Source organism: Psammomys obesus, unplaced genomic scaffold, assembly GCF_907164565.1.
Source record: "Psammomys obesus unplaced genomic scaffold, mPsaObe1.curated_primary_1811, whole genome shotgun sequence".
Taxonomy (NCBI): Eukaryota; Metazoa; Chordata; class Mammalia; order Rodentia; family Muridae; genus Psammomys; species Psammomys obesus.
This window is the reverse complement of record NW_026587215.1, coordinates 4,017,005-4,039,691: the sequence shown is the minus strand read 5'-3', so window position 1 is coordinate 4,039,691 and position 22,687 is coordinate 4,017,005. Positions and strand designations below refer to the sequence as shown.

The following is a 22,687-nucleotide window of genomic DNA, read 5'->3' as shown; positions in this document are numbered from 1 at the left end:
AAAACTGATGCCCTCTTTTCGCTTCCATAGTCAATGCCTGTACATGGTACACATACATACAATCAAGAAACACACACACATTAAATAAAAATAAATAGCTCTTAAAAGATGTTTTTTTAAAAAAAAATAACCTCATGATACAGTAGCAAAAGCATCACCAGGATGCTTTGTGGGGAATCCAGGACTCTTCTATCCCTAGCTATCCATCCTCAAATTTCCTCCACATACCCCAACCCCAACTCCAGCCCAAGTCCCTTCACAATTCTGGGGAGCAAGGAAGCCAAGTGCTGCTCTGCCCTTTGCCTCAGCCCAGCCGCCAGTCCCTGCTCTCCAGCCTCAGGCTGCAGAAGACCCCCGTACCTGCAGGCGTTTCTAAACCCCTCCAGGGTGCTCAGGAGGAACTTCCCCTTTCGAATAATGGCCTTCTCTGAGTTTCTACTGCAAGCATAGCCCTGGGGTGAGGAGGAGAGAAAAGCTTATGAGGCACACACCCACTCCATGGGTCAGCCTCGGCCTGCATGCCATGGGCCTGTTTCTCCCCAGTGCAGCCTGCCCTTTGCACACATCTAACTTTCCAAGGGATCGTGGGTGCATCCTCACAAATCTAAAAATAGCAGAGGGGATAACTGTAGCCCATGCCCCTATGGACCTCAAGACTGGCTCTTGGTCTATTGTATACAGAAAGCTGTCTAAGTAGCTGCAATGTCCACGTTTTTGCTTCAGAAAACAAGGCCACATAACCTGAGGAGAGCATGGGAAATACAGCAGATCTGGGAAGTACAATCCTGAAAAATGTAACACTCACACTGAGGGTGTCTTTCCTGAGAACTTAAGTCTATGAACCATTAAAACCCAACGGTTACAACATAGCGCACGTCAGTCAGATGTCTTTAAAGACTTATTTATTTTATATCTGAGTGCTCTATCTGCAGGCCAGAAGAGGGCATCAGATCCCAGGATAGATGGTTATGAGCCGCCATGTGGGTACTGGGAATTGAATTCGGGACCTCTGGAATAACACAATGATCTTAACTGCTGATTAAGTCAGATTCTTTAGAAGACCCTAAAAAGCATCCGGTCTTAAAAAATGTTGTGAGAATGTTTACCACACCTGTGACATTGGGCCAGGAATGTGGCTTAGTGGAGAATATTTGCCTTTTACTCATGAAGCCCTGGGTTTGATTCCCAGAAGCACAAAAAACAAAAACAAATAAACAAAAACAGAAGATAAAAAAAACTTAATTAACCATACTCAGATACTAGTTAAGTCATTTAGCCAAGGTTGGCTTCAAACTCTTTAATCCTCCTGCCTCAGCCTCCTGACTATAAGGACTGTAGGGATGAGTCTTGCTTGCTAACGTTCTTTGAAAATTTGGTCTTTAGAGAAAATTGTTTAATCCCCTATGGCTTCAATTTCTTCATCCATCAAAATGGAGATGGTTACCCATAAGCCTATAAATCGGCACGGAAGATAAGGTAACATACAAATTGCTTTTCTGAAAACAAAATGGAGAACTGGAGGTACAACTCAATGGTAAAGTGCTTGCTTAGCATATACAAGGCCTAGGTTCAATCCCCAGTATTGCAAAATAAACAAACAAAAATCTAATACATTAGCAGAGTTTGGTGGTGCATGTCTTTAATCCCAGCACTCAGGGAGGCAGAGGCAGGCAGATCATTGTGAGTTTGAGGCCAGCGTGGTCTACAAAGCAAGTCCAGGACAGCCAAGGCTACACAGAGAAACCCTGTCTCAGAACGCTCCCCCGCCTCCACCCAAAAAATCTAATAAATTAAGATAGGCATGGAGATGCATGCTTACAACGCCAGGACAGAGAAAAAGACAGACAGACAGAAAGAATCCTAGAGCAGGGGCTCCAGAAAAAGCATGCTTGCAGTTCACTGACCAAGGACCACCTGTTCATGGGCGTCTGGGAAAACTCCATACATCGACTCAGCATGGCTTCAAGCAAGGCCTGAAGCGCTCCGTATTGCACTGGCAGAGAGCTTTGATGATCCTTCCTGCATCCACAGAGACAAGAAGATGCTCAGAGAGGTAAGACGGCCCCAAGCAGGTGCTTTCTGTACACGCTTACCCTCTGTACTCGCCAGTGGAATCGCCTGCGGAAGGAAGCTTAAGAGCAGAGACTATCACGTGATTCTAGGGATCACATTAGGCAAGCCAAAGAGGGTGGCAGGGGGGAAGGCCAGGCGAATCAAAAGAAAAATGGCCTTCCTTCTGACACACTCTTTTTTCCCTGAACTGTTACCAGAAGGTGTCACCCATAATCAGGGTGGGTCTTGCTGCGTATGTCAATCAAGGCAGTCAGGACCGTTCTTCAGGTGAGGCTTCCTAGTCAGGTGACTCTAATTTCTGACAAGCTGACATTAAGCCAACCATAAATGTTTAAGATATTATGAGATTCTTTGTAATTTAGTTGTGTATTTCTGAACTTTGTAGATGACGATGGCTTGTCCCAGTGTTAAAAAAAAAAACAAAACTGGACTTACCTACAAATCCAAAGCATCTTAGGAAGAATCCTTCCTGGCCTTAGCTTATTGGTGGTTGCTGGCAACTCTTGGCATTCCTTGGCATTGCTCTAGTTTCTGATCATCTTCCCAGTGTTATCTTCCCTGCCTCAGTCTCCCATCCATGTCACTACAGGACCAAATCTCCACCCCTTTTAAAGTTTTATTAATTTTTATACATACAAATGTTTTGGTTGCATTTTGTATGTGCGCTATATGTGATGCCTGGTAACCTTGGGCGCCAGAAGAAGACATCACACATCCAGGGACTTGAGTTATAGACAGCTGTGAGCTACCATGTGGGCACTGGGAATTGAACTCAGGACCTCTGAAAGAGCAGCCAGTGCTCTTAACCACTGAGTCATCTCTCCAGTCCTGGTCCTCCACCCCAACCTTTTTGAAACAGGGTCTCACTTTGTAATCTGGGCTGGCTTAGAATTTGCTATGTATCCCAGGCTAGCCCAAAACTCTTACGGAAAGCCTCTTGTCTCAGTCTCCCAAGCGCTGAGATTAACAGGCATTGCACCATCATGTCTGGATGATTGGGGTTTATTGTTGTTGTGGTTTGGTTTGGTTTGGTGTAGTTTGGTTTGGTTTGGTTTTGAGACGGTGTTTTAAGTAGTCAGGGATGACCTCAGGCTTTCCCTGTGTAGCTGAACATGGTCTTGAACTCCTGCCCCTCCTGTCTCCACTGCCCAAGTGCTAGGACTCCAGGTAAGTGCCGCCATTCCCGCTTATAATGCAGAAGGTAGTTATTGAATTTGCAACCCCTGCTATATGACTTGGACCTCTTAACTGTCTTCCCTACAGGGATCATCAAGCTCTGGGCCCACTCTCTTTGTTGTTTGTTATTTATTTATTTGTCTTGTAGCAGCTCACTTTTTTCATTTTCCCTTCTAGTTGTGTTTCCCAGAGAGCTTCTGGACAATTCCCCCCCCAGAGGGACTACTTCAGTAATCATTCCGGGGATAATGTCAATCCCTCAGAATCACACTAATGACTCTCTCAACTCCCTCCCCAATTCAGACCAAACCGCTTTTCTGGTGTGGCCTCTTCCTGTAGCCTGCTAACTCTGGGGAACCCCAATGCTTCCCGCCTTCATTTTCCTCAATTTACATTCCCTCATCCCTTGTAGCACAGCTCAAATGCCACCACCTGCTCCAAAGCTGCTTCCTGCCTCTTACAGCACAGACGTCCTGTGGGAAGCTTCTCTGCCTTTGCCCTGCCACCACTTTTCCTCTACCCATGCCTCTGGCACCAGTTGAGTTTACTCATCTCATCCACCCTGGGATTCAAGCTCCAGATTTAGAGATTCAAATCCAGGAGCCACAAAAAGAAAGACAGATAGGCTCAAGTTATTGTAATGTAAATTTTTTGTTCCAATTTTTAGAACCATGCTGAAGTCGAATCACTATAAATACTAACAACCTTTACAATGTAAAAATAAAGTTACAGCCTAACTAACCTTGAAAAATAGAAGACTGAGCTTGGAGGGGAATGTGGGGGCTGCTAAGAGAATGAAAATCAGGACATAGTGCTTTGCAAACCAAAATTAGCTGAGCCAGGTGGCACAGGCTTGTATAATCCCAGCTGTCAGAAGGCTGAGGCAGGATGCTAAGGAATTCAAGGCCATCATTTGCTACACAACAACTTTGAGGCCAGCCTGGACTACACCAGACCTTGCCTCAAAAACAAACAAACAGAAGCTGGACATTAATCCCAGCAATTTAATTCCAGCACTCAGAAGGCAGAGCCAAGAGGATCTCTTGAGTTCAAAACCAGCCTGGTCTACATTGTGAGTTCCAGGACAGGCAGGGCTATGTAAAGAAATCTGTCTCAAAAAAAAAAAACAGAGGAAGGAAGGAAGGAAGGAAGGAAGGAAGGAAGGAAGGAAGGAAGGAAGGAAGGAAGGAAGGAAGGAAGGAAATCAGGTGTATGGGGCTCATACCTAATCCTACCGCTTAGAAAGTAGAGACGGGAAAATTATTGTCTGAGGCCAACCTAAGCTACACAGTGAGTTCTATGCCAGCCTAGGCTACACTATGAGAACCTGTCTCAACAAAACAATGATAACAACAAATAATACTGACAACAGTGTTACAAAAAGCATCCCTAGGAACTCCCTGTCATCTACAGCCTGCAGGCACATTCAGTTCCGAATGCCACAGCCTCTCACCTCAGGAAAGCTGAAATGGCCCTCAGTGCTTCAGTGGCCACATCTAACACGGGACTGCTCACGGCCTCCCGCAGGGCAACGCTGGCATCCCGGCACATGGCTGAGCTTGTGAACAGCCTGATCTCTTCTGGCTGCCTATGAAATGGTAGATGAGAATCGAGTGAATGACTTATCTCTGGTCCCACCAGGAACAAATGCTCGCCTCCCCTTTACCAGACCCCCCCCCCCTACTTGTTTGCTTACCGAGTCATAATTTCAGCGAAAAGCAGCAGGCCCTGCTTCTGCACTTCTGTGTTGGTCATCTGCAGGCCTCGCTGTAGGCTCCTGACCACTGCCTCAATCCCTGCGTCAGGATAACAGGCCACAGACAAGGGCTCAGTGCTCTGTGGTTCTTCCATTAACCACCCAGGGGAGGTGACACACTCTAAACCTGCAAGCTATAGGACCCTCTCATCATGACCCGGACAGGGTGAACTGATTCTGTAAGACAGAGGTTATGGCTATCGCTCAGTAGCAGCGTGCTTGCCTAACACGGGAAAGCCCTGAGTTTGAGAGACCAAAAGATTAAAAATTAGCAGCTATTATTTAAGGCCTGAACTAGGTGGATGGAGAAGTCCAGGAATACCCTGAGGGGGAGAACCGCCTTACTGCATTCTTTCTCCACCCATTAGAGATACAGTTGCTAGGAAACTGGCCCATCCCCCTAGGGAGGGACACCAGGTCATTAATGGTTTGGGGACCTTCCTATAGCCAATCGATTCAAAATGTAGCATTTTGACCAATAGATGCTTGCCAGGCAGGAATCACCCCTGCCTTGGGCATGCTGGGAGGGACCAGAATCTTTAAATCACCCTACTAACCCGAGCACGGGGCGCTCGGCTCTCACCACTTTGGCAGTGGGGGGTGTGGGCCCAAGCTACAGCTTGTAATTTACAATAAAAAGAACCTCATGTATTTCCAGCAGAGTCTGTTTATTCCTGGTCTTTTGGGGTTCTTAAACTGGGCAGAACAAGTTCAGTCACCACCAGCAGAAGGGGGTGAGGACCCGATGTGAGATTTTTCAAGGGCAGGTCCTCATGTCTTTCTGTTTCCCCTACATCCAGCACAAACTCAAGCCCATGAGACTTAGTGACCACCTACCGAGCAAGCCACATCTTCCCCACTTTGCCCACCCCCTTCCTCCTCAAAGAATTAGGTCCAGCCTGTGCTTCTCCATCCAGGAAGACCCCACCCCCACCCCCACCCCTGCTCCTTTCACTTCTGTTTAGGAGCTCTTGAGCCCCTCCCTTGATGAGGAGTCAACAGAATCAACATTTACATGGAATGAGTCTGGCTCTGGCTCCCAATGTGGGTGCCAGCCCCTCCACCACCTCTGCGGCTGCTCCCCAACCGGAAACTGCCGTCCGTCCGTGAACTACCTACCATACACTGTGTGACACTTGGAGAAGAACAGCGGCTCCTCTGCCAGCAGAATCAGGCAGTTGTAGCAGGACCACACAAGCATTTCACTGGAAGATGAAAGATGCTCAAAGAGGAACTCTAGGAGAAGAGAGGAGAAGACAGTGAAGGGCAGCCGGAGCTCCTGGTCCTTAAACTGACATGAGCACTTAGAAGTCATCTCAGCTTTCTCCTTCCCTCTGGCCGAACACGCTTCTCCATCAGAAAGTGACAGTGAAGGCCATTTCTACCTGGCAGAGCATGGAACTTCGGGTTTTCAAACTCTCAGGATAGGCAGATGGATGTCAGCACAATTCAGAAATTAAGGACTCTGAGAATCAGTCTTCGCCACACGTCACCTCTCAGCCAATGACTAGCCTTGTTGATTTGGAGCATCATTTCCCTTCTCTGAACTGTGATTCTCCTCAATAATCATTTACAACCCTTCAAAACTGCACATTCTACATTCTCCCACCTCGAGAGTGTGGCTATGGAAACGGTGCGTACATTCACATGGGTCTGGTGAGTTCCATGTACTTGTCTCTATGCACATAAGTTTGTGTCTTCCCTAGGCATAATCATTTTTCTAACCTATAAGATGCTGTGCTGGAGATACAGCCTGCTGACAGAGCACCATACCTGCTTGGCATGTGCAAGGCTCTGGGTCTGAAACCCTGACCCACAAAAAGTAAAATAACAAAATGGGAGCCAAAATGTGTGACTTCTGCAGTAATCACAGGACTCGTTTCCCGGGGCTCCTCAAAGCTCCTACACAAACATTTGCCCTTCTTGGCTCATGTCCTTCTGCCACTCCCTGAAGGTCAAATTAATGACAAATACCAGCAACAAACTGATCAGGTCCATCAGATGTTAGCACGTGATTTTACAAGCAACTGATTTTTCCCTCCAGTGTGAGTTATCAAAGGTAACTGACCAATTTGCTGCTGCCCCCGCTGCAGTGGTGGCTGCCTCAAGGCTCTAGTCAAAATTCTGGAGTTCCCCAAGAAGAAAACGAGAGGGTTCCCGTACCTGGGATGTCAGCGTGAATGAAGGCAATGGCATGCTTCAGAGGGGAGTGGACCAGTACGGCCGTTATACAGTAGGAGCTGGCCACCTGCAGCACCTCGTCTCTGGAGACCAGAAACTGGAGAAACAGCAGAGTGTATCCCAGTCACATTACTGAGAAGACCAAAGGACCCAGCCTACGTGTCTCAGGGCAGAAGCCCAAATCAGCACAGATTCCATACTTCTTAGTGCAGGCAAAAGGGGAACTATAAATTATGGAAAGGAGTCTCTGAATAGCACAGGTGGAAAATAGAATGAAGAACACAATGTGAAATTCACCACTGACACTAGAACAGGGATTCAGTACTGAAGCTCTTAATCTGGCTTGGACTTTTGCTACAGTCACATGACACAATAAGAGACAATTCTACCACCATGATCTTCCTTTTCTGGGTCTGCCAAAAAGAGTTAATGCAAAAAAACTTTGCAGAAAAACCTGTCTGCAAAGCTCAACTGTGGCTAGGTTTAGGTAGAACTGGATTTTAGGGCAGGTCCCTCTTCCTGCCAGAAACAATGAGCATAGCTATGTCAACAAACAATGTATTTGCTGAGTGCCCCTTCCTTCCAGGATAGAAACTTAATGTGTGGGAGGCACAGGGTACCTTCATGAGCACCCTGCTCCAGGCACAACTCTATAGGACATAAAAACCCTCCTCAGTGGGCAACGTTTCCCACTGGTTTTCACAGCGGACTCTCAGAGGAGGTGTAACACCCTGTGTGCCTCACTGCAAGAGGACTCAAGAAACCCATGTCTGGTTTCCCTTGGCCCTCACCTGGGCCCTTTCCCTACAAAACTTTGTTTTGTAGCCTTCCAGTGTGAGAAGTCATTGCCCTGTAACTAAGCACCCAGTCGGATGGGTTCTCTCAGCAGATCATCAAACTCCCGGTCACACAGATGAGAAGTGTTGCAGGATTTTTGATCCCACTGTGAACCCTGAGACTGTGAACTGTAAAAACCTGTTTCCAACTGTGGTATGGCTCCATCTTTGATCCTAAAGCTTTCCGTTTTCTGTAAACAAATACTTGTGGTGTGGTTCAGCCCTAGCACACACCTTTAATCCAAGAGCTTTCTGTAAACAGGATTAAATAAAGTTAACCCTAGGTCAAGAGGTGAAGCAAGCAACCAGATTGACAAGAAGTGAGCATGGGAGAAAAAAAACATAGAGAATGACAGGAAGTCTGGAGGATGGATAGAGAGACACACAGGAAGTAGGAAGGAGGGATACCGAGTTTGAAGTAGAAAGGAGGGGCATTGAGTTGCCAGGTATTTGCGACAGTGTGGAAAAAAAGAACTTTTTTCCTTCTGAGACATGAGCTGAGTAGGAAGGTCAGCTGGGTGCTTTCTCTGTCTCTCTGAGCTAGCAGATTTTTCACCCCAGCATCTGGCTCCTGAGTCTATATTGGTAAAAATCAAATGATTGGGATTTTCATAACATGAAGAGGCAAAGCCAAGGCAGGAATGCAGGCCAGACAATTCTAAATTTAGAGCTCCTCCCACAACAAAATTGTCTCTCCCATCAATTTTTTTTCTTTTTTGAGGGACGCTGCTTTGGTTTTGCTTTATTCTTTAATTTTTTTTTCTTACTGCTATTGTTGTTTTGAGACAGGGCCTCACGTGGCCCACATAATTTTGTACTCCTGATGGCACACACTCTACAAATGAGCTACAAACCCTGGTCCGCCACTACCTTTTTGAGCATCAAAGGCAGTGAGATCTCTCTTGATGGCCGCTCAACGTTCTCCACAGCCTCCACCAGAACAGACTTGCCCATGATCACGGACACAAAGAGATCATACCTCAGCAGCTGCCTCAGCAAACCTAGGAGGCAGAGGTGGTTGAGTGAGGTCAGAAGGGCATCAGAGTCCTCCCAAGACACCCCCTGAGACTTCTTCAGGTCTCTGTAGATATGAAGTATGGTTAGAATCCTTAGGCTTCAGTTTGCTTTCACCAACCTACCTTCTTCCCACAAGGACCTGAGGGGAACCTACTGACTAGAAGGCCTACAAGTCCAGGAATTTATTAGTGTCCCCTGGTCTAGTTTCCTATTGCTGTGGTAAAACACTGAACAGAAGCCTCTTGGGGAAGAAGGGTTTGTTTGCCTTATACATCTATGTCAGAGTCCATCGTTGAAGAAGAAACTCAAGCAGAACTAGAGCTAGCAGCCACCTAGGATTGCTGCCTCCTGGCTAGCTTTTCAGGGCTTGTTCAGCTTGCTTGTTTTCTCATACAGCCCAGGCCCACCTACTAAGGGGTGACACCGTCCACAGGGGCCATTTGTAACTCCAATTCAAGGGGAATCCAATGGGCTGGAGGGATGGCTCAGAGATTAAGAGCACTGGATACTCTTCTGAAGGTCCTGAGTTCAATTCCCAGCAACCACATAATGGCTCACAGCCATCTGTAATGGGATCTGACTCCCTCTTCTGACCTCTGTAGGGCACTTCATGCGCGTGGTACATGGAAAACACCCATACACATTAAATACATCTAAAAAAGAAAAAACAAAAAAAACCAAAAAAAACCTTAATGCCTATTTGAAAAGAAAGGGAAGGAAAGTCTCTAGAGAAGAGATAGGATTTAATGCACCATCAGCTGAGATTTCCCTCTTCTCTGTCTAGGCCAGCTCTGGGGCTCACCAGGATCTCAACCTAAGGCACCTCTTAATACTAACATTCTCTAACTCCACCCTATCACAAGGTACCCAACATTCGGGCTGCCTCATACGTGATGCTTTGGCCCCCTTTACTGCTTTCACCCTCCCCTGCCTCCAGTTCCACATGTGCTTCAGGCCTCAGTGTAAGCATCCGTTCCTTTAGAAGTCCCTCTTGCCCTCTGCTGCCCTCATCCCCTTTGCATCTCTATATCAGATACCACACTGCACTCTAGCTGTTCAGGTCTGACTTCCACGTAGCCCGTGAGTTCCTACAAGACAGGAGTTGGGCCTGATCATCTTTGCAACCCAGAAGTCCAGGACACAGCCTAGCTCAAATACTCCCTGAGTGGCTGGACTGTTCCTAACAGAGTTCTTGGCACATGCCAGTAGTTCTCAACCTGTGGGTCGCGACCCCTTTGGGGGTTGACCGGCCCTTCCACAGGGGTCGGTATATCAGATATCCTGCTTATCAGATTATTTACATTATGATTCACAACAGTACTAAAGTCACGGTTATAAAGTAGCAATGAAATAAGTTTATGGTTGAGGGGGTCACCACAGCATGAGGAACTATGTTAAAGGGTCGCAGCGTTAGGAAGGTTGAGACCCACTGGCCTGGACTGTGAGAAGAAGCTGTCGTCACAATAGATTGTGTGTCTCCCTACAGCTCCCGCTCTGAAACCAGCCCACGCTCAGTCATCTGTCACAGTGTCAATCCACACTGTCTGGAAAATGAGAACAGGAGCTGGGGTGCAGCACAGTCACGGTACCGCGGACAAACATAATAAAATAGACAGCCCAGTGCTCAGCAGCATCCCCCAGGTCACAGGAGCAGGACGATAGGCCTGAAGGCCATCCTGAGGCTCCTGAAATCCTCAAACAGCCAGGCATGGTGTCACAGGTCTGGAAGACAGGGCTGAAGGCGAACCTAGGTTACGAGCTGAGACACTATCTCAGACTCAGGAGAAGGAGGAAGAGGGAAAGACCTATGTAACAAGCAGAGAAACCTGGACTTTACCCTGCAGGCTAGAAGAGCTCCTAAATTTCTCTGACTAGGAAAGAGACAGTATAGGAGGTGAAAATTGTACAGTATAACAATTAACTTTGGAGCAAAGTCAGGCAGCAAAGACCCAAAGCAAGAAAACTTCTGTTCTTACCCAAACAGTTTATCTGTAGGTCCTTTGTCTGGGCATTGTCCAGGGTGGAAAGGAAGAGGGGACACAGCTTCTCCCGGAAATGGCCTGAAAGCATCTCTGCCACGGTGGGTGAGGAGTAGAGCTTCCCATAGAGGTAACAGATGGAAGCTTGTACCCCCTCATTGGGGTAGACCAAGCCTCGCAGCAGATGCTCCATCAAGTTGCCTGTCCAGAGAGCAACCAAGAAGCAAGAAGTCTTTTAGGTTCTACTTTATTTATTTGTTTGCTTGCTTTTGTTTTTTTTAAAGACAGGGTTTCTCTGTGCAGCCCTGGCTATCATGGAATTCAATCTGTAGACCAGGCTGGCCTCAGACTCACAGAGATCTGCCTGCCTCTGCCTCTGCCTCTGCCTCTGCCTCTGCCTCTGCCTCTGCCTCTGCCTCTGCCTCTGCCTCTGCCTCCTGAGTTGAGTTTTATTTTTAATGTTGTGTCTCTGGGTGGGTTTATGCACGTGAATTCGGGTGGCAGGTGCCCCAGGAGAGCAAAAGAGGGTGTCAGGTCCCAAGCTACAGGTGGTTGTGAGAATCAAGACTGGAATTTCAGTCCTCTTAACCATTTAGCCATCTCTCCAGTCACAAACAACAAAATCTTACATTAGTTACCATATTAAACTCCAAACTAGGTGCTGGAGAAATAGTTCAGCAGTAAAGAGTACATACTGCTCTTACAGAGGAGCTGGGCTCAGGTCCCAGCACCCATATCAAGGTGCTCAGAGCCACTTCATAGCTTAGCTCCAGGGGATGTGATGCTCTCTTCAGGCCTTCACAAGCACCTGCATATTCAAGCAGGCGTGCACATTAATAAAGAAATAGTTAGATAGATAATTTTTTTTAGAAAAATCAAAATGCAAACTATCAAGCCAGAAGCCATGGCGTATGGCTGTAATCCCAGCACTTGGGAGGCAGAGGCAGGCGGATCTCTGTGGGTTCGAGGCCAGCCTGGTCTACAGAGTGAGTGCAGGACAGCTAATGCTACGAAGAGAAACCCTGTCTCATAAAACAAACAAACACAAACAAAAAAATAAAAAAACAATCCAAACTATCATCTCAATGAGGTACTAGTGATTTCCCAATTCCCCTACAATAAATGTTTCCTAGAGACCAAAAGAGAAAGTCAAAACTTAAAGGATAGGCAGGCGGCAGTGGCACAGCACTTTCAAAACAGAGGCAGCAGGTCTCTGAGTTCAAGGCCAGCCTGCTCTACAGAGCTCCAGGACAGCCGGGGCTACACAGAGAAACCCTGTCTCAAAATCAAACAAACAAACAAATTTATTTAAAGAATAAATCCTCTGGGAGATATGCATTTGTATTTTAATACTTTTTTTAAACTTTTTAAAATTTATTTAATGTACATTGATGTTTTGCCTGCGTGTGTGTGTGTGTGTGTGTCAGATCCCCTAGAACTAGAGTTACAGACAGTTGTGAGCTGCCATGTGGGTGCTGGGATTTGAACTCGGGTTCTTTAGAAGAACAGCCAGTGCTCTTAACCGCCGAGCCATCTCTCCGGCCCATTAATGATTCCTGTCAGCACTTCAGGGTCTGTGAGGTTGCTCAGTGGGACAACCTGGCCACCTGAGTTTAAGCTCCGGATCCCACAAGGTGGCAGGAGAAAATGACTCCCAACTTCCAAGTTGTTCTCTGAACTCCACAAACTCTCAGTGGTATGTACACACCCGCACACAAGTGTGCGCGCACACAAACACTCTAAATCACATGAATAAAATGTAAAAGCCCTTCTGTGTCCCAGAACAAATTCATCTTTCCACCAAAAGAAAGGTCACAGGTCACGGCGACCTTTATTGAAAAGGTAAGTGTACTGCCAAATACTGCAATGTGCGTCTCTAATTCCAGTCCTCAGTATAGTGAGAAAAAAACTGTGAGTTGGAGGCCAGGCCAGACTGTGCTGTGAGACCCTGTCACCAAAAAAAAAAAAAAAAAAAAAAAAAAAAAAAAAAAAAAAGCCCAAGTCAAGAAACGGATGAGGAAAGTAATGCCTCCCCAGGTGTGCACACACAGGGAACAGGGCACCCAAGTGGCAATGTGAGCAAAGCAAGTAAGGGTAAGGAGCCACCCTCTCCACAGGAAACTCACCGTGCTCCATTACAAGCTCATCCGCCAAACCAGGAATGGCATCTACCAGCTTGCCAAGAAGAGTCATGGTGGCCAGGCTGCCACCCATGGCCGGCATGCTACACAGCTGCAGAAGGGAACGCATGCCAAGTCAGGACCGCAGCCGACCTCTGGCCAATGCCAACCTTGCCCTACACAGGCGAGTGCCTGTTACTCTCCCACAATTAGCTTTGGCCAAGTCCATCTCCTCCGTTCAGCTGGCAACTCCTGGAGGAGAGGGACCGGTCAGATTCCTCTCCGAGGCCTCAGTCCCTAGCTTAGTCCATGATTACCACACTGTATCAACAGTAGCATATCTGGGCTGGGGCTGTAGCTTGGTGGTTGAGCAACTGGCTAGCATGCTTAAGATCCTGTGCTCAATCTATACACACCCACGCACCCACGCACCCATGCATACGCAGGCACACACAAGCTATATTTTGGCTCATTTAGAACCAGATGCTGAAGAATAAAAGTTGGAAACCTCCTGCGGATAAAACTGACTCTAATTGTATACACATACATATTTTTGCTACGATTAATTGAACAGACAATTAACCTTTTTTGTGGATGTAGTACAAGGGACTGAACACAGGGCCTCACTCTGCCACTGACCTACATCCCCCCGCATAATGAATGAACATCTGTCACATGGTTTGAGTAAATGCTTTAATTTTGCTCGTCTTATGATAGATGTGAATCTTTTCATTGTTTTGGTTTTTTTGTTTGTTTCTTTGTTTGTTTGAGCTCTCATGTTGCCCAGGTTAGCCTAAACTCTTTACATAGCTGAGGCTGGGGATTACACGTAGCACCACTGAGCTCACTCTCCGTGTGATGAACACTGCCTTTTATGATCTATGGGAAGGTAACCTTCTCTACTGCATAGACTCTTCCGGTAGAAAATAACAGCACCAGCCTTCTGATGAGACGGGACGAGGCACTGCACTCAGGAGGCAGAGTGTGCGATCTCTGAGTTCAAGGCCAGCCTGGTCTACTAACAAGATGCCATCTCAAAGAAGGGGAGGGGGGCTAGAGAGATGGCTCAGAGCACTGGCTGCTCTTTCCAAAGGACCCATGTTTGATTCCCAGCACCCACATGGCAGCTCACAACCACCTGTAGCTCCAGTTCCAGGGGCTGCAACACTGTCCTCTAGCCTCTGGGGGTACCAGACATGCACACGGTACACAGACATACATGCGGACAAAACATCCATACACATAAAATAAAGTCTTAATTTTGATTTAAAAAGGCATTTCGTTTAAGCTGGGTATGGTAGCATATAATGCCAACACTTGAAAGGCTGAGGCAGGAGGATCGAAAGCTCAGTGCCTGGCCTATATATGAAGACTATCTCAAAAAGAGAAAAAGAAAGAAAAGGCATTGCATGCAAATCACCTCACAGTGCCTAAGGCAGAGCAAGTGCTCAGTAAATGTTAATGGCATCATCATGATGAACATTTACATATAATTACAAATTTAAACTATTAATGACAGAGCATAATTACATTATATTATAATTTAAATACAACACATAATTAAATATTGCTCTTGATGAGACTAAGGTGAACATTTGTCTTCCTTCTGAAAAATAAATAAAAAGTGATCCTAAGCTGGGTGTGGTAATCTCCATGAGTTCAAGGCCAACCTAGTCTACACATCAAGTTCCAGGCCAGCCACAGCTACACGGTGAAATCCTGTCTCAAAAAAAAAAGGGGGGTGGGGAGATCTGATATTATTCCCCAGTCTTAGGCATAATAGAAAAGATGCTGTTTAACTGGCCATTAGCATAGTACAGGAAGCATGTTATACAAAGTGTAAAAGATTCATTTCAGATACTCATACCAAGTCATGCACACAACTCAAAACCAAGTGAAAATACCGAACTCGAAACACCAGATCTATTTCTTTGATGAACCCGTCAAAGAAATATGTACTGTACCTAGGAAGTCACCAAGAATGTCCTGTGCGATGACCGTACAGGGGAGATGAGGCTTTGAGCACAGAAGTAGAACTTGGGTCCCTGAGAGCAGAAGGAAGCTGCACGGTGTGCGAGAGCAGGGTCAGGGGCCTCAGACCCACGCTCTGGCTCTGCCAGGCCTGCAGGACCTTAGGCAAATCTCCAGAGTTTAATTTTCCCATCTACTAAAAGGACTGCAGTGATCATTTTGGAATTTTGGTTCTTTAAAAAATACAGAAGTGCTGGTCGTGGTGGCGCAGTCCTTTAATCCCAGCACTTGGGGAGGCAGAGGCAGGCGGATCTCTGTGAGTTCGAGGCCAGCCTGGTCTACAAAGTAAGTCCAGGACAGCCAAGGCTACACAGAGAAACCCTGTCTCAAACAAACAAACAAACAAACAAACAAGCAAACAAACAAACAAACAAACAAAAAAGCCCACAGAAGCATTCTAAGAATATGTCTTTGTTCTAATCCCAGGTGTGGGGATATGGGGCCGATTCACCGACTGTGAACTGCCTCGTGCTCTAGCAAGGCGTTGAAATTGCCAGCTGCAGACAGTTTCTGCTATTGTGTGGTATTTGGAATTCTGGGGACTTTTCAGAGGCTACATAAACGATAGAGCCCCGAAAGGCAGGTGGGTTGTTGGTTGGCTGTTGGTTTCTGTTGGTCTCGGTTTATTAAGTAGTCGTGCACAAAGAAGAAACCAGAAAGAGAGATTAGATATCCTGACACAGAAGATCAAACTTGACTCAAGGAACTACTCCTAATGAGCAGGAAGTAGTCTAAGAATAAACATGGCTCCCTTCCCAAACCCTGAGTTAATTCAGGGATCTCTTTCCTTTCTTCTCTGTCCTTTTTTCTCTCATATCTAGTGTTAGGGAGTTCAAAGGGTAGAAGGAAAGGGGTGGAGGGTGGGAGAAAGGGGAATTCACAGAGTAGCAAATGCCAGCTACCGACTTAGCTCAGTAGCTAAGGACTGACTTAGCTCAGGCAGAATGGGAGGATTTTTTTTGTGGGGGGATGGGACTCAAGAACCTGCAGCTCTACACTCACCTCTCTGTGGCATTCATTCAGTAGGAAATGGATGGTCTGTTCTAGCTTCAGCTGAGTAATGAGCTGGATAAGGACTGAAGAGACAGAACAGCATTAGAAACCGGAAGACGAGCACACCCAAAGTCAGCTCTCACAGCCCATCTACGCAGACCGCCAGCCTCACAATAATTTGCTTGTTGCAAATGGAATCAGCTTTTCTCTCTCCCTCATTACAACAACTGTGCCCATCTATATTGTTCTGTATTAGCAGTTCCCAACTCTGGATGCTCACTAGAATGACTGAGGCTTTAAAAAGCTTTAAGAACATACTAATATGGAACTGAGGTCATAGCTATGGTGGAGTGCCTGCTTATCATATATAATGCCTGTTTATCATATATAATGGGGATTCGACGCCCCAACACCCCCCCAAAAAAGACTATTAACATCCAAGTCTCACTCCAGACCAATTAGATAAGAGTCTCTAAACCCAAATACCTTTTTTTTTAAAATTTATTTATTGTCTGATGTAGTCCAAGCTGGCCTTGAACTTTATTATGTAGCCAAGTTTGATCTTGAACCATTGATCTTCCTGCCTTTACCTCCCCAAAGTCTGAGATTATAGGGAGGCACCACCACCCCTGATCCCAAGTACTTTACCTGAATAAATTTTAAATATGAACAAATGTAAGCATATTATTTAAAAAATATATATTTTATTTAAATTTCCTTAATCATGTATGTCTACTTACCAATTTATATATTTTGCATTTTAAAACATTGTGTGTGTGTGTGTGTAGGTCAACCTTTGGGAATCAGTTTTCTTCCTCCATATTATGAGTCCTAGGAATTGAACTCAGGGTATCAGGCTTTGACAGCCCCTGTCCTGTACTCTCTGGGCCATCTCACTAGACCCCCCCCAAAAAACATTTTTCTTAATATAAGACATGAGTGTATTGCTGAAGTTCTCTTAGTAAGTCTAGTGTGAAGTCAGAGTTGGAAATGACTTTGTATTACCTACTTTCTTTTCCTTCGTCGGAGTTTGCTCCTTTATATTTAAGAAAAGACAATTTTAAGTTGAGTTCCCATGCCAATTATTTAACATAATCTCTCAGTCCCAAATCTATTTTGCTGTATAGTTACTGAAATGTCTCTGCTAGCACTTTGGAGAAGTATAGACTGGTTAGAAAAGCACTGTCAGAATAAAGGCAGTCTAAGACACGCCCTGAAGCCAGGAGGAGCAGGAGGCAAAAAGGAACCACGGAAAAGCATCAGGCCCTCCTTGCACCTTTCCGTTTCTCTCCAGGGCCTTGAAAGACATTCCTAGGGCTTTGTGAAGGGTTCTGTACAATGCACTGGCACCAGCTAGAGACACAGACTTTTCTTCCTGAAGGCTGAACATACTACTGTTACGATTGAAAGCCTGACCCACCATTAGCAGAGACCAACACTAGGTTCCTAGTATTGCACTGTTGCCTGAAAGGGGAGGATTATGTGCTGTGCCCTTCCGTAACGGGCCGCTTTCCGCCAACAACACGTCTGTAAGTTTCAGAATCCCTGCTCACGGCTACAGTGTTCCACACACTACCCTGACCACGGAATTCATTTCCCAGCAGCAGAGGTCTGGGAAGGGCTCAAGCCCACCAAGTTCACTGATCTTGTCCTGTAGTCCACCACCTGGACCCAACTAACAATGGGGAAGGGCCTGGATAGGCTGAGACATTTAGCAGGCACCACTTTGAAACGGTGGGCTCCTGTCCTACATGGAACAAGAAAGTACTGTCTTCACCACAGAATACATTGGTCAGGAACCAAAAAGCACAGCATGAATCGCTCCCCTTACTGCTACACCTCACAGCACGCTCGTAAGGGGTTCTGTATCCGGTATTCTCTGGTTGGGGATTCCATAATAAAAATGCCACAGATCGGGGAAGTCAAAAAACAAAATTTATTTCCTTACAGTTTTGGAGGCTGGAACCCCACTATTTGGCCTTCCCCTTGGCTTGACGATGCATGCCTGCCTCGTCCCCTCACGGGGCCTCTTCTTTGTCCATTTGCACACTAAGTGCCTCTCTGTGTGTTCAGATTTCCTCCTTATTAAAGAACCAGTCAGCCTGGGTCAGGGCCCACCCACTGACCTCCTTTTAGCTTGTCTCTCTGAAGGTCTGGTCTCCACATAGACACAGGGTGCGGGGAATCAGGGCTTCAGCATATGAATTTGGGGGCTGGGGAATGGCATGATTCTGCACATCATGTGTGGTCTTTTAGCTCCAAACCCACCCTTCTGGGCTTCATTTGGGGATACTGAGGCTGAGTTGAGCTCTGCCAATAATGGACAGTGGAGTCAGCAAGGCTGCAGAAGGAAGGAACTTTCTCATTTCCCTTTGCTTCCTCTATTTTTTATTTGTTCATCCTCTGCTTCCTGTTCTGAGGAATATTTCCCCAACACTTCCATGTCTTAAAAGAAGCAGTGCCTTTCTGCTACAGGAGTGGAATTCAGCTCGCAGTTCTTCCAGAATCTGCTGGTTTGCACCCTTCTTCCCTGAAGACAGCTACCAATAGGCACACTGGCAACACCCTTCCACAGGCCAGGGGCCCAGACAAACTCCCAGGCTCGGCAGTGTCTAAGTAGTTACTGTTTCATACACAGGATTCACCCTCCAGACTTCTAAGTTTTGACATCTCTGGCCTCTTCCCTAAAATATTTTGTGTCTTCAGTTACCTACTTAAAAACTCTTTAAAGTTTTGGTTTTGTTGTTGTTGTTTTATTTGTTTGTTTTGGTTTTCTGTTCAAACAACTGAAATAATTTCTGGCCTATCTGGAACAATTCTCACTCTCCACAAGAATCTTTATACCCCAGTACCCTTGCCATCTGGGATGGCTATTCTTGGTTGTCAACCTGACTACATCTGGAATTAACTAAAACCCAAATGGCTGGGCACACCTGTGAGGGATTTTTTTTTTTCCTTAGTTAAATCATCTGAGGTGGGAAGACCCACTTATAATCCAGATTTTTAACCCAGATCTTTTGAGGTGGGAAGAGCCTTTACTCTGGGTCATATCTTCTGCTGGCAACCTAAAGGACGTGGAATGAGGAAGCTCTCTTTGCCTGCTTGCTCTCTCTCTCTGGCATGTCCATACCTTCACTGGCATTAGACGCTCAAGTCTTCAGGATTCTGGTGTATACTGAAGACCTGCTGAAATATCCAGCCTTGTAGACTGAAGAGCTACCAGGTTCTTGGACCTTCCATTGGCAGAAAGCCACTGTTGGACTGAGTGGACCACAACCTGTAGTCTCTCGATAGATAGATAGATAGATAGATAGATAGATAGATAGATAGATAGATATGTATGCGTATATATATAGAAATATATATATATATACACACACACACACATATAGAGAGAGACAGATAGACAGATTTATTCTGTATATTCTGCTCCTTTAGAGAACCCTAACTAATATAGATTTTGGTACCAGAAGTGGTTCTACAGCAAGAAAAGTAGATGGACCATTTTCTAAAGTATCTTAAATGGGGTCTCCAATTAGCCGACACCTACAGTTACTGAAACCTCTCCAGTTATTGAAGCCTCTCATGGAAGCTTGGAGAATAGTGAAAGCCCATGGTGTGAGCTATTTTACAAAGTTAGGAAGACAAATACATTATCCTGAAAGGCAACGGATTTGGTGGCTCTGTATATAAAACATATTTGACAATTTACAGATAAATAAGGAAAGTGATGATGCTGGTTGGTTGCTCCTGCGTCTCTGAATGAATTGACAAAGGAAAAGAATGAGCACCACGATGGAATTAAACAACGTCTAGCATCTCCGAAAACGGTGAAGAACAACAATAAATAAAACTGACCAACTCCAGACACACATCAACAGTCTAAAGGTTTCTCTCCAGCAGCCACAGAGCTCAAGTCATGAAAATCCTTAGCCCTCTTTATAAGGTTGGTTACTGACAGTGAAAATTCAAGTCTCAGCCTCATGAGAGCTGCCCTGTGACTGGTTGGCTGAAGAAGAGAAGACTCCAGCCTGGTTTACAGACGGTTATGAATGTTGTGCAGGCACCACAGAGAGAGAACTGTACCCACAGCTACAGCACCATAACCCCTTCCTGGAACAACCCTCAAAGACACCGGCACGGGGAAACCTTCAGGCAGTTCAGTTTGCTGGGAAGGAGAAATGGCCAACATGCAGCTGTTCACTGATTCCTGGGCTAGAGTCAGTGGGTTGGCTGAATGGTCAGGGACTTGCAACGAGCACGATCGGAAACTCGTGAGAAAGACATCTGAGGAAGAAGTGTGTGGACAGATCTCTCCAAATGGGTGAAGTATGTAAAGATATTTGTGTCCCAAGTAAACGCTCATCAAAAGATGACTTCAGCTAAGAAGTTCAGCAATCAGGCAGATAGGATGACCCATCCTACTGGCAGCCAGCCTCTCTCCCCAGCCTCTCGTTGCCCAGTGGGCCCATGAACCAAGTGGCCGTGGTGGCAGGGATTGGGGTTACACATGGGCTCCACGACAAGGACTGCCACTCACCAAGGCTGACTTAGTTACAGCTGCTGCTGAGTGCCAGACCTGCCAACAGCAGAGACCAGTACTGAGCCCTGGGGTGACCAGCCAGTGACCTGGTAGCAGGTTGACTCCACTGGACCAACTCCTCCACGGAATGGACAATGTTTTGTCCTTGCTGGAATAGATACTTATTTTGGTTATGGATTTGCCTTTCCTGCACACAATGCTTCTGCTAAAACCACCGCCTGTGGACTTGCAGAATGCCTCATCCACCGTCATGTCATTCAACACCGTATTGCTTCTGACCAAGGAACTCACTTTACAGCCAGAGAAGTGGGACAGCGGACCCACGATCACGTAACCTGCCTTCCTTCCTTTCTTTCAAAGTTCTATGTGTCCTCAAACTCACAGACATCCTCCTGCCTCTGCCACCAGGATGCTGGGATTAATAGTGTGCCCCACCCTGCCGGCACATCATCCATACCTCTGTAACAGCACCCATCAACCCACCTATTTAGCAGCCAATCTCCTCTGCAGACTGCAAGCTCTTAAACGGGGTGTGTCTTAGCCATCTACATAGCTCTAATGAGTAAGCAGTACTTAGCAAAGAGGTAGTGCCCAAGAAGAAGCAGAATTAGACACGAACTAATTGTGTTCCCTCCTGTTTTGATTTCACTAGAGCCTCAGTAACCAGAGCTGCAACTCAGGCTGAAAGCCCCCATTTTGAATGGTAAGGGCCACACAGCTCCAGCAGGAACATCTTACCTTCAATACAGAGATCTGCCACGCTCCCATCATCCACCTTGCTTAACAGTCCTTGGAGCAGGAGGCAAAAAAGGGTGATTAGCGGGGCTGTGAGACAAAGGCAAGCATCGCTCCAAAGCCAGCAGTTTAAGCAACGCACTTGCTAAATTCTCTCCTCAGCAACACCCAGACTTCTCAATGGCCCGTCTGAAAAGATGGCAGTCCACATGCACAGCGCCCAGACTGTAGGCTCTGGACTATGACACATCTAAGGGTAAAAAGATAAACCCCGGCTGCCTCTGTTTTCTCCCGGGTCATCCTAACTCCCATTCATCTAGGTCAGCAAAACCTGCAAAGCCTCAACACAGGAGCACTCGGTGCACATTACCAGTCCTCCCCACAAGGATGTGTTCCACTGGACAGTGTGATCAAAAGGAGGAGCCACCTCGCCTTACAGGTGAGGTGACTAAGAGGAGCAAGAAGGAGACCACTTGATCACTATTACAAGCAAGGGCAGCCGACTCCACTCCAGGCCTCTGACCCTGAGCCGACTCTCAACCGTAGAGGAGAAGCCGCCCACGTCCCGCTTTTACTAGCCTCTTGGGTCTAATAAGGACAGTTAACATAAAACAATCCATGTAACCTAGAAAGGGGGGCCACACTGCTATGATTATAACAGAACAACCTGCTGGCAAACAGCCACAGTAATACAAGACGCCTAAGGCATCTTTCCAAGTCCCCCTCAGGTTAAAACACATGCCACACATGCACAGCTCCGGCTTTCCATGTGACTCTCACCGAAAAGCACGCGTATGAAACGGTTGCAGACTCTCTGGTCCTGAGCTATCAGCTGTGTGACCAAGGAGGTGTGCCTCACCAGGGCATTTTGGAAGCAGGACACCACATGCTTCTTGCGCACCAGCTTTGAGTGAATGGAGAGAAATAGTCACTACTGGAGGCAGGGTCACTCTGAACCCAAACAACTGCAATTCCCAAACGTAACCACGAAAGGGTTGCTTCAACTGGGGAGAGCCATATTCCCTGTAGGGATGATGGATAAGTGCACCACTTCCACTAGGAAATTCACGTGTTTATTCGGGAATGTAAACCGGTGTTTCTATCTTATGTTTACATCGCACCTTATTTACGATTCGTTCTTCTCCATTTGGAGGAGGGACGTTCTTTTTTTTTTTTTCTTTGCCTCATGTAGCCCCCTGGCCTCAATCCCACTAGTGTAGCTGAAGTTGGCTTTGAATTAATTCTCC

General features: G+C 46.4%; 1 protein-coding gene across 1 annotated transcript in view; it reads right to left on the bottom strand.

Annotated features, from left to right (window-relative positions):
- Positions 1-22,687, bottom strand: part of Mei1 (meiotic double-stranded break formation protein 1) — a 54,644-nt gene that overhangs the window by 30,695 nt on the left and 1,262 nt on the right. Inside the window, exons 2-13 of the mRNA XM_055603124.1 lie at positions 22,221-22,344; positions 21,444-21,494; positions 16,172-16,245; positions 13,145-13,250; positions 11,016-11,219; positions 8,893-9,023; positions 7,169-7,283; positions 6,125-6,241; positions 4,946-5,045; positions 4,703-4,837; positions 1,905-2,019; positions 361-452 (exon numbers count right to left, since the gene is read on the bottom strand). Coding sequence (XP_055459099.1) covers positions 361-452; positions 1,905-2,019; positions 4,703-4,837; positions 4,946-5,045; positions 6,125-6,241; positions 7,169-7,283; positions 8,893-9,023; positions 11,016-11,219; positions 13,145-13,250; positions 16,172-16,245; positions 21,444-21,494; positions 22,221-22,344 — 1,364 coding nt within the window. The remainder of the gene's footprint in view (positions 1-360; positions 453-1,904; positions 2,020-4,702; positions 4,838-4,945; positions 5,046-6,124; positions 6,242-7,168; positions 7,284-8,892; positions 9,024-11,015; positions 11,220-13,144; positions 13,251-16,171; positions 16,246-21,443; positions 21,495-22,220; positions 22,345-22,687) is intronic.